Below are 10,468 nucleotides of genomic sequence, written 5' to 3' on the forward strand. Positions count from 1 at the left end.
GGCGCGATGAAATTATTAGGAACAACATGGCGTTATCCTCGCAGAGGCGCGGAAGCCACTCGAGAAAGGATGGACCTTCCGAAACGGCGTCGACACCATCGAGGACCAGCAGCGCCTTGGCATCGAGGAAAGGCCTACGACATACAACATGTAAAAATGCAACGTCGCGGTGTTGGTACAGATCGTCTTTGGCAAACCACGCCTCAACGTCGGCCACGAGCTGCCGCGTGACGTCCAACGCCAAGGTCGCCGGGTCGTCGCAAGCATGGTCTTGTGCCATACGGCCCACGTGGACAAACTTGCATCCGAACTGGAAATTGCCGTGAAGCTCGATGGCGCGGGCCGCCGACTTGATCACTTGGGTCTTGCCAGCGCCGCGCGGGCCGTGAACCCAGACCGCGCCATTCCTGCCGTTGAGGCTCGAGGCAATCTAGGCTATCGTCGTGACCCGAATCGTTGCACAACTTGTGCTTACGATAAACTCCTCGTAGTTGCGCTCCTTGTACATCTATGTCCACCTAAGAGACGTGCGCTCTCATAGAAAAAACGCACCCGCAGCTCGCACAGGAGGTTGTTGGCGTGACGCGGTGGAAACGGGTTGGCAACGACGGCCGACGGTGGAAACATGGTCGGGAAAATGATCGCGTCGTGCTCACCGCCATGGGGCAGCAGCAAAATCGAGTCCGCGCACTATATCGAATGTAGTGGTGTAGTACTACCTTGCGATACGTCAACGTTGGCGTCGTACCGCTCGAATCTTGGGGCTTGACGACGTGCGAATCGCAGCTCGGCCTTGCTCGACACTCATCGCGACCGAATGCCCACTCGCAAAGAGTGTGTAGAAGGCCCTACTCGTATATCGCTCAGAGCGAGACCATGGAGCGCGGCCTACGCGTCGAAGAGCATCACTGCCCCGCTAAGAATCGCGGCTTCTTGCGCAACAGCAACCACGTGCTTGACGGCGACGAGGGCTTCGCCTAGGGCGGGACATTCGTAGGTTGAGAACGATGCGACGTGGTACCGATGGCCTGCGAGTGACACGAGAGCAGCGACGCGACGCTGGGGCGTTCTTCGTATCGCCCGATCTGTCACCACGGATGTGTTGTGTAGGCTCGTCACCCGGTAATACCACAACAACCCTCGTTGCAAATCGCTCACAGCGTCTTCGTAGCGGTCGCGATCCGGCGGCGTCGTCGTCGTTTGCCGCAGCCACCAGACCTTTCTTGATCGCGTCGTGCTCTTCGTCCACGTTGATATTCTGTCACGTATGCATGCGCCGCCGCGTCAATGGACGAAACGCAGTACCGAGATGTCTGTAAGTTTGCCCTGACACCACAAGTGGCGACGCGTACAAAAAGTTCTAGTGCAAGAATGATTCCATCGGATTGGAAATGAGGCGACGTACAATGAGGCGCTTGAGCGGAGGCGACGCGGCTGCGGGTGTCGGCAGCGTCCTATGGCGACCGGTTTGTGCCAGGCGATGCCCACATATGAAAACATACGTGCGCTTCTTGGGCGTTGCGCCTGCGTGCTTATTGCCTGCCATGTCCTGCAGCTTGGTCGCCGGGCTCGACGGCGCCGTCGACTGCTTTTTGATAGCCGAGAAGTTGACGCCCGCTGCACGCGCGGCATGGCGTGGCCTTGCTCTTGGGGCCGACGACGACAAGATCAACGCCAACGCGTTCTGCGCGGCCATGTCTGTTGTTTACGGGGCGGCCGAGCACTCGACGGCCGTGAAGCGGCTTCTGGCCGGTGCTCCAGTGGAGCAGTCGACTGTGGGCCGTATGAAGATCTACCGTGTCAAGGCAGCGCAGCTCTCGGACGCCCTGCACTCATGCGCGAGCAGGGCGTCCGAGAGCTTCGCTGCCTTGACATGGTAGACCTTCATGCGGCCCTCAGTCGACTGCTCCACTTCGTTGGGAGGAAGGCTGGCCAGAAGCCGCTTCACTGTCGTCGAGCGCTCGGCCAAGCTCCAAGACATGGCAGGTAATAGGCACGCAGGCGCAAAAGAACGGATTGTACCTTTCGAAGCGGACCTCGGACTGCCCTACTGACTTCTTTGTTTCTGTGCACTGCCCTTTGTCGATGCACCAAATCGCAAGCATAATATTACATAATATTGTTGTTTTTATTCCACTCGAACTCATTGTTTGTATTGGATATTCTAAAGCATTATTGAAATGCTGTATGCAATAAAAGAAATGACCTGCAGCCCAGATGCGCGAATGTGGAAGCGTCGGACCCTGCGTTGTGCACGTTCAAGTTCGCGCACCTCGGCCGCAGACGCTTTGAAGCGTTTCAAAGCGCTCGGTTGTTGCATGCATGCACAGAAAGGCAGCAGCGGTCTCTCGCACACGGCGTGCATTGAAGCGCCAGGTTCTGGCACTACGTTCTATGAGGTCTACTGCAGGGTCTACTGGTCTACTATTGTACCGGAACAAATCGCCCAAAGCAACGTTGGCTAGCCATGACGCGTCGATCGTATATCTTTATCCGTAAGAAGTCGTGGTTCTAGACTAAGAAATCCAGTTTGTCTAGCTACACACGTGCTAGCTACGTAACCGGAAAGATACTTGATGTTGCACGCACCAGCTGGCATATGGATTCGCATTTGCAGGGCGGTGGCAGGCTGCTGCCACTGGCAGCAGGCGGTTACCGGTACGTCACGAACACACGCACAGCAATCTTTAGCTCCGACATCGCCGCGCGAGTCTTCCATGCGATATATGCGGCACCAAGCGATGCATGCATAGCTCCATTCTCTTGGACGATGCGGCCGTCGCATGGTACAATTGCCACGCCCATCCACTGCACCATGCTCGCAGCCGCAGACTAAGTACGTCGACCAACGTCGCATGTGCAGTTATTCGTACTGGTGATGCATCTTATCTATCGTCGACAATGACTCTACACGTGCTTGATCTTTTGCCGGATCGTGTTGCGGCTCATGCGCAGCACAGACGCAAGGCCAATCAACGCAACGACCGCCAGCGTCGTCACAAACTGCCACCACTCGCTCGACTTGGCGACGCGGTGTTCGTTGGCCGAGCACGCGGCTTCGTCCAAGCACTCGACGCGGTAGCTCGTCTTGTAAAAGAGGAAGAGGACGCCGGCCATCATCGCGACCACGAGCGCGACGCGGTGCAGAAGCGTGAGCAAGTCGACGGTCGCGTCAAAGCCCGAGCTCTGAAAGACGACAAAGCGCGTGCACTGCTTGCCTTTCGTCAGCGTCAGATCGCAGTACGTGCCCGGCGTTGCGTGCACAGCGCCACACAGATCGTGGTTGGCCGCGACCGCCACGTGCCACGTGTTGCCATAGCTCTGCACCAGGTACGCCTGCACGACATGGTTGCGATAAAGTATGGTTCAATGGCATCCATATTAGCCATACCTTGAGGTCGGCGACCATGTCTTCGGTCGAGTTGAGGCCGACGAGACGCTCGCACATGCGGACAAGCGCCGCTTCATGGCTGGGAGCCATGTCCGACTCCATGATCGTGCTCTTCCTACAAGCATCGATGCAAGCGTGAGACTCACCAGCAGCAAGGAAAGAACGCCACTACGTACAGGCCAGGCGCCCCAGTCGCAGGCACGTCAGCGCTGAGCTTGGGCGTCGCCGACGTGTGCGTCGCCCGGTACAAGACGAGTTTGGTGCTCGTCGACTTGTGCAAGAGGATCACCGCGCAGCCTTTGCGCTACAACATCGTTAGCATCACCAGCAGGAGAAGACGACACGAGCGTACGTAGCGCACGTCGACGGCAAAGTCTTTGCCCACGATCACGTGCCAGCCATGACCCTGCGACGCCTCAAAGTCGGCGAGGAAGGTCTCGGCGAGGTCCTTGAGCGTCTTGGCATTGCCCGCCACGCGTTGGATGCTCTACACACGCATTGCGTGAGCCGCTTGGAGGCGACAGGATGGCTACCTGCAGCGCCGCCGTCTGCAGCGCCATCGAGGCCGCGGGCCGCGTCGCCACCGTGAACGTCTTGTCAAAGACCATGGTCGTCGTCAGTCACTGCGAACGTCGAAAGTGCGTTGACCAATGAGCGGCGACGATACGCAACACTATATCCCGTGAGTGGACCAGCCGCTTTTTATGCACCCAAGTCGACGCACGCACGTGGTAGGATCACACCATGTTGGGATCACACTATCTACCAACGAAAGCAGTGCCAAGCTATAGTGTGATACAGGCATCGCTAGAGGGTGGGGAAGAGGTGCCTTTGTGTGACCTGCTACCGAGAGATCGATATATGCATGGATATAGTTGTCGTCGATATGGAGTGCACCATTGCGCTGCCTTCTTGCACTCGATGCCCATAAACACACTATTTGGCGTCTTATTGACCTCTATCATTACATATTGCATCGCGCAACGATATTAAATGACAGAGACCTGGGGCTCATTCGGTTCCGGAGAGACTGCACGCCAACGCGTACCGTGCAGTAGGGCAACCTCTTGGTGGCTGCGGAGGCGCCAAGCAGACGCACGCGGTCCCACTCCCGAGTAGCTCTCGCTTGCCCGCGCTCGTTCGCTGAGAGTTCGGGCCATCAGCACCGGTACTATTTCTCAGTACCGTCTCTATTGTCTCAATATCCTATTTCACGTCCTTTTCTGACACCCTAAAGATAATTGGAGCCTAATCAGGCTGATGGAGCCGCCAAACAAGGCATTTTGAAGAAAATCATTCTTATTGAGCTTTCTATGGTAATTGAGTCGAATTTATTTCACAGGACATGTCCCATACAAATAGCAAGTGTAAACCAACCTCAAACTTATGATCGCTTCTTCATTTTTCCAAGGAGTTGCGCAACGGACAAGATGCAGCACGACCCGACCGCGTCGGTGGACCTCACCGAGGTCGACGTCTGCATGACCGACGTGATGAGCCCTCGGGCGGAAGCAGAGTCTGCTGCCGATGGTGACGTGGCCGCGCGCGGGAGCCCACGATCGCCGGCCAGCGCGATCGACACGACCCACCTCGACCAGGCGATGACGACGATGGCGGTGATCACAGTGGACGACGAGGCGAAGCGACCATCGCCGACAGCAGCCGCGCCGGCGCCGAGACCAAGCGACGGTGCATCGCCTCGGACATCGCCTCGGTCGTCTCCCAAGGCCAAGCCCGACAGCATCTACTGGGTCAAGCGGACGAAATTCCTCCAGCGCGACGTGCTGTACATTTGCCAGAACGTCAACGGTCCGTGCCCGCTGCTCGCGATCTGCAACGTGCTCTTGCTGCGGGGCCATTTGCACCTTGACGCGTGTGTGCGGGCGACGCCGGCTGGCCAAGGCTACGTGTACGCGCGCGATGTCATGGAGCTGGTCCAGCAGCGCATCCTCGCGACCAACGCCCACTTTTCCGAGGTAGATTTTCTTCGCATCTCTCCTTTCAGGATGCTCTGGGGTGTAGGCAGAGAAGGCGACCGTCCAGGAAGTCGTCGACCTCATTCCGTCGCTGCACGTCGGCTTGGACGTCAACGTTCAGTTCCACGCGATTGACGCGTTCGAGTACACGAGCGCGCTGGCGATTTTTGATTTGCTCGCGATGCGCCTCGTGCACGGCTGGGTCGTCGACCCGCAGGACGTGGCGACGGCCTCGGTCATCGGCACCAAGTCGTACAACCACATCATCGAGACGGTGATTGACCACCACTCGGTCGGCGACGACAGCAGCGCCGCCGCATCCACCATGGTCAAGGAGCGGTCGCTCTCAATGGAGGACGCAGTCGCCAAGGTCCAGCAGGTCCAGCACGACGGTCCGATCATTGAGCAATTTCTCGCCGAGAGCGCCAACCAGCTCACGTTTGCCGGCCTCGTCTTGCTGCACGAAGACGGCATCAAAGAGCGGGAGCTGGCCGTGTTTTTCCGCAACAATCACTTTTCGACCATCTTCAAGGTAGTTCTATGTTTCAAAAGATGGAGACTATTGTCGTGAGGAGCATGATGCTGATGCATTTGTAGATTCATGGCGCGCTCTACCTCCTCGCCACGGACGCTGGCTACTATGACGAGCCGAGCGTCATTTGGGAAAACTCGACGAGATTGACGGCGACAGCGAGTACTTTACGTGCGCGTTTACGCCGGTCGTTGCCCGCGACACGAAGCAGCAAGCGCTCTTGGCACCGCAACCCGCCGAGCCGACGCCGCCCATGATCTCAGAGGACGAGTACGATCGGGCGATGATATGGGCTAAGAAATTATATGATTCTAGTGCCGACTATCTCATGGCGCTGCGCCTCCAAGAAGAAGAAAACCGAATGGCAAAAGGCGCGGTGCCCGAGCCAGCGCCACGGCCGCCGTCGCCACGTCGACCGCCAAGCCCGCGTTCGGTGCCACCGATGCTCTCGGGCGTGAGTGTCGACCCGCTCGAGATGACGGACGACGAGCTCCGACTCCAGCGGGAGGCAGAGGCGTACTACAAGCAGCAGCAGCTCCGCGCCCAGCGCCAAGCGATTGGCAACCAACCAGAAATTCGGCCACAGCTGCCGCGACGCGAGGGCACCGCAGCGTCACGCCCACGACGCAGTATGACCAACAACAACACCAATGACGCTGGCTGTCGTGTGATGTAATTCTCAACACGTTTCGTTTTCCATCCACTCGAGCTGGAGCCAAAAGCGCGACTAGTACGTTCGACGTGGCTAAGTTCACTCTGCCATTTTGCAATGTACACCTCGTCAAGGTAAGAGCGCTTCACCGAGTGAGGACCAGTCGCCAACCGCCCAACACAGCGAGTCACTGGAACGGGTCAAGGAAAGCCAACCGCGCTAGAGCTGTGTCAACTCGATACCAATTCTGTATGTAGCTGGCTAGCTACGAGTATAAATCACGGCATCGAACAGCGCGTACAGTGTTGGAAAACATCACAAGAGAGAGACCGTGCAGAGAGAACGTTCCGAGAGGAAGAGAACGTGCAGATTCAACAAGGTGGCCCTCCACAAACACGACCAACATCGTCCGCAGTGGTACAGTAATAGATGCACATTGTCCGATTCGCAGCAACCTAACCATCATCGCAGCATGGGCGTCCAGTACCTCCTCGTGCTGGATTTTGAAGCGACGTGCAGGGAGACGCTGCCCCGAGAGGAAATGGAGATCATCGAATGGCCCGTCGTTGTCATCGATGTGGTCGCTGCAACCATCGTTGCCGAGTTTCACTCGTATATCCGACCGACGTGCCACGGCGGTGTCTTGGCTCCATTTTGCACCTCGCTCACGGGCATCACCCAAGCGGTGGTCGATGGCGCACCCACCTTTCTCAACGTCTATCGGGACGCCCAGGCTTTCTGCCAAGGGAATTGATTTCTGCGCACCGTACCTCGAAGACGGACTGTTTGTCACGTGCGGTGACTGGGACCTCAACGCGATGCTGCCGACGCAGTGTCGATTCAGCGGCGCTACGATCCCCGACGCTTATCAGCGCTGGGTCAACATCAAGTTTGCATTCCGCGACTGGCGAGGCACGCGTGTGCGGGGCATGACCGAGATGCTCCAAAAACTGGGCTTGCCGCTTGTGGGCCGACACCACTCGGGCATTGATGACACGCGCAACATTGCCGCAATCGTCTTGCGCATGCTGGAAGGCGGCCACGACTTTGTCCATACCAGCGTCACTCGGCAGCCCCGACAGCGTCGTACGTAGTCAGTTGGGACAATCCAATTCAGCATCTTGAAGACATGGAATTACATACTTGATACACTGCAATGTGAATAAGCTACCGCCGGCGTCATGCGCATCGGGCGAACGAGTGCTTCAAGCGACTGCATGCGCCCCAGACGACGATCGTCATGCGCTGGGTCGTTGTCCCGTTTGTGATTCGCTGGCTACGTGTCCATTCCACCAATCAACGCCACGTCTATATTCCAACAGCCAATCCCACGCCACGCCCTTTTGCACCCGATATGATGGGTACCAACCCCAAGCTCGAGCCGAACGTGTGGCTGGTCGTGCTCGACCTCGAGGCGACCTGCGGCCTCGACGTGCCATGGTACGAGAAGGAGATCATCGAGGTCCGCGCCATCGTCGTCTCGGTCGTGCAGCAGACGGCAATCGCCGAGTTTCACGCGTACGTCCGGCCGGCCACGTATACGGCGCCGCTGGACCCGCTCTGCCTCTCGCTGACTGGCGTGACGCAGGCACAGGTCGATGCTGCGCTGCCGTTTCGCCGCGTGTGGAAGGACCTCGTGGCGTTCTGCGCGCCGTACGAGCGCCATGGGCTCGTCGTCTCGGTCGACGACTGGGACGTGACGACGATGCTGCCGGCGCAGTGCGCCCGCGACGAGGTGCCGCTGCCGGCCTTTTTCCGCCGCCATATCACGCTCAAGAGCGTGTGCAAGGACGTGTTTGGATCGACGCCCGCCGACGTGATTGCGATCTTGCTGCGCTTGCAGATGCCGTTGGCCTGGTACTACGATGGCGGGATCACGTACGGCCGGCACCTGGTTGCAATTGTGATCCACCTGCTCACGAATGGTGTCATCTTTGAGACCGAGTCCCAGCGCAAGCACCGCCACTACTCGATGCTGGCGCCGAGCACTGACGTGGCAGCGCTGTTGCCTGCCACGTCGTCGTGACAAGATCGTCAAGCGATTTCGATTCGCTTGAACATCATCCGAGTTTATCTCGTACATGTTGTGTGTGCATTGTACATATTGTCTGGAGAGGCAGTGGACGTTTGCAAAGGTGGTCTCGAGTAGAGTACTATAAGTATAAGTATACTAGTACGTCGTTGTGTGATGGACCGCTCGAGTACGACTTGAACCACAGGTTGGGGCGCAACCACACTCCGACGCTCGCGCCATACCCAGCGCGTCGTATGCGACAATCCCAGCACCAACCATCATCAAAACGCACACATTGTCATGTTATCGGGCGACACATCGATCAACGACTTACTTGCCTGGGTGCAGACCGAGCTGGCCCGGCGACGGCTCGCCCGTGACTTCGCCAAAGTACAAGGCAAACGTGGCCTTGAGCTCCTCAATCTTGGCGCGGTCTTCCATCCACGTCTGGAACGCAACCGAGTTGGCGCGCTTGATGTCCCAGGGCTGCACGCCGCTGGCCGGCGGCACGTCCGTGCGCGACGAGAAGCCGGCCATGAGGCTCGACTGCACCTCCTTCGAGACGATCCAGTTGACAAAGAGCTTGGCCGCGGCCATGTGCGGCGCCTTCTTCAGAATCGCAATGCGCTGGCCCCACGCGAGGTAGTCGGACGACGCGTTGGCGCCCGTGATCTCCTTGATCGAGCTCGAGTTGGTCGCTGGCGCCGAGCCCGCGACGCCGATCGCCTTGCGCTGCGCCGTCACCGCGAGGTCGGGCGTGTGCGAGCCGCGCTTGAACTCGATCTGCTGCGCGGCGAGCTTCTTGACCCAGTCCCAGCCGTACGCCTTGACGTAGCGGTCGTAGATGAACAAGGTCGCGTCGTCGTCGTGCGGGTATGCGGACGCGATGAGACCGGCGTACTTGGGGTCGGCGAGGTCCTTGGCCGTCGCGGGGGGCGAGAGTCCCTTCTTCTGCAGCAACGCCTCGTCGTAAAAGTAACTAAACGTAAAGACCGCGTGCGAGAGCCAGTTGCCGTCGGGGTCCGTAAAGCCCTTGTAGACATTGCCAAAGCCGTTGGGCTTGTACGGCAGCAGCTTGCCCTGCTTCTTCCAGCGCGGGTAGTCGTTGAGCGTCTGGAGCGCAACGACGTCCGCGACAAGAGAGTTGGTCTCGAGCTGGTTGTCGATGCGCGCGTTGTGGTACTTGCTGTAGTCGACGACCATGGTGAGGTTCATCTTGGGGAACGCGGCGCGGAAGGCGTCGGCGACGTAGTCTTGCTGCTGCGCATGGTCACCGCCATGGTACACGACGAGGTTACCGCCTTCCTTGAGCGCTTCTTCGTACAGCGTCTTGATCGACTTGGTCTCTTCGCCGTTGCCCGACGGCGGCGCCTTGGTCTTGCGGTACGCGCTCGCGTCTTCGAGAAGGAAGAGGAGCGGGAGGAGTGCAACGAGGCGGAAGAGCTGCATGTTGGTCGCTGGAGTTGCTTTGGTCGATGCGAAGCAAAAGCAAAAGTGCGTTTAGGATCGGTGACTTCACAACAACATCAGCAACGAAAAGGACGAGGTGAACCGCATCATGGACATGTCGATGACTCCGTGCACAATATGATACGAAAAGATACAGGGTGGCCGACCGTGCACATCTGTCAGGCTGCCACGTGAAAAGCCAGAAGTTCGCCGCATACATAGCAGCATACAGTCTCCAAAAGACCGCTCCCTCTCGTTCCTTGCGATACGGCCTGTCGTGTCGGCACGTGATGGCGATTTGGGCGGAGTGATCATACTCAGGAGAAGTACAGCTTACTATTGAAAAACGGTGGCATTCCATGGACGTTCCTGTCAGTTCGTCCTGCATGGGTGACACTGCATACGATCGTGTCTTGGTGCTGGAATAAGCGCATACGATCAAGCGCTGTCCAGA

At 58.2% G+C, this 10,468-nt stretch overlaps 5 protein-coding genes across 5 annotated transcripts; 3 read left to right on the forward strand and 2 right to left on the reverse strand.

Moving 5' to 3' along the window:
* Window positions 1–2,852: 2,852 nt before the first annotated feature.
* On the reverse strand, window positions 2,853–4,032 carry SPRG_09335 (hypothetical protein). Its single transcript, XM_012348431.1, has 5 exons — window positions 3,925–4,032; window positions 3,744–3,878; window positions 3,568–3,695; window positions 3,392–3,506; window positions 2,853–3,336 (listed from the first exon to the last, which is right to left on the reverse strand). Exons 1-5 carry the CDS (start codon window positions 3,997–3,999, stop codon window positions 2,908–2,910), a joined length of 882 nt encoding a protein of 293 aa, XP_012203821.1. The 5' UTR covers window positions 4,000–4,032; the 3' UTR covers window positions 2,853–2,907.
* Window positions 4,033–4,784: 752 nt separating this feature from the next.
* On the forward strand, window positions 4,785–6,612 carry SPRG_09336 (hypothetical protein). The gene is made up of 4 exons (XM_012348432.1): window positions 4,785–5,367; window positions 5,414–5,899; window positions 5,965–6,169; window positions 6,215–6,612. The coding sequence occupies exons 1-3, from the start codon at window positions 4,822–4,824 to the stop codon at window positions 6,154–6,156; spliced, it is 1,224 nt and encodes a 407-aa protein (XP_012203822.1). The 5' UTR covers window positions 4,785–4,821; the 3' UTR covers window positions 6,157–6,169; window positions 6,215–6,612.
* A 411-nt stretch (window positions 6,613–7,023) lies between these two features.
* On the forward strand, window positions 7,024–7,645 carry SPRG_09337 (hypothetical protein; the record flags this gene model as incomplete). The annotated part of the gene is made up of 2 exons (XM_012348433.1): window positions 7,024–7,266; window positions 7,298–7,645. 2 exons carry the CDS (start codon window positions 7,024–7,026, stop codon window positions 7,643–7,645), a joined length of 591 nt encoding a protein of 196 aa, XP_012203823.1.
* Window positions 7,646–7,905: 260 nt separating this feature from the next.
* On the forward strand, window positions 7,906–8,577 carry SPRG_09338 (hypothetical protein; the record flags this gene model as incomplete). Its single annotated transcript, XM_012348434.1, has 1 exon — window positions 7,906–8,577. The coding sequence occupies one exon, from the start codon at window positions 7,906–7,908 to the stop codon at window positions 8,575–8,577; it is 672 nt and encodes a 223-aa protein (XP_012203824.1).
* A 285-nt stretch (window positions 8,578–8,862) lies between these two features.
* SPRG_09339 (hypothetical protein) lies at window positions 8,863–10,077 on the reverse strand. Its single transcript, XM_012348435.1, has one exon. The coding sequence runs from the start codon at window positions 10,012–10,014 to the stop codon at window positions 8,896–8,898; it is 1,119 nt and encodes a 372-aa protein (XP_012203825.1). The 5' UTR covers window positions 10,015–10,077; the 3' UTR covers window positions 8,863–8,895.
* Between the last annotated feature and the right edge of the window lie 391 nt (window positions 10,078–10,468).

The sequence above is a fragment of the Saprolegnia parasitica genome, assembly GCF_000151545.1.
Source record: "Saprolegnia parasitica CBS 223.65 unplaced genomic scaffold supercont2.44, whole genome shotgun sequence".
Taxonomy (NCBI): Eukaryota; Oomycota; class Saprolegniomycetes; order Saprolegniales; family Saprolegniaceae; genus Saprolegnia; species Saprolegnia parasitica.

Bases quoted from the DNA above. Each gene is read 5' to 3' on its own strand.
- SPRG_09335 (XM_012348431.1), bottom strand. From the start codon at position 3,999: ATGGTCTTTGACAAGACGTTCACGGTGGCGACGCGGCCCGCGGCCTCG. The intron at 3,879-3,924 runs GTAGCCATCCTG...ATGCGTGTGTAG, and splicing joins TGCAGACGGCGGCGCTGCAG to AGCATCCAACGCGTGGCGGG. The intron at 3,507-3,567 runs GTACGTAGTGGC...CGATGCTTGTAG, and splicing joins GCGACTGGGGCGCCTGGCCT to GAAGAGCACGATCATGGAGT.
- SPRG_09339 (XM_012348435.1), bottom strand. From the start codon at position 10,014: ATGCAGCTCTTCCGCCTCGTTGCACTCCTCCCGCTCCTCTTCCTTCTC.
- SPRG_09336 (XM_012348432.1), top strand. From the start codon at position 4,822: ATGCAGCACGACCCGACCGCGTCGGTGGACCTCACCGAGGTCGACGTC. The intron at 5,368-5,413 runs GTAGATTTTCTT...TCTGGGGTGTAG, and splicing joins CCAACGCCCACTTTTCCGAG to GCAGAGAAGGCGACCGTCCA. The intron at 5,900-5,964 runs GTAGTTCTATGT...ATGCATTTGTAG, and splicing joins ACTTTTCGACCATCTTCAAG to ATTCATGGCGCGCTCTACCT.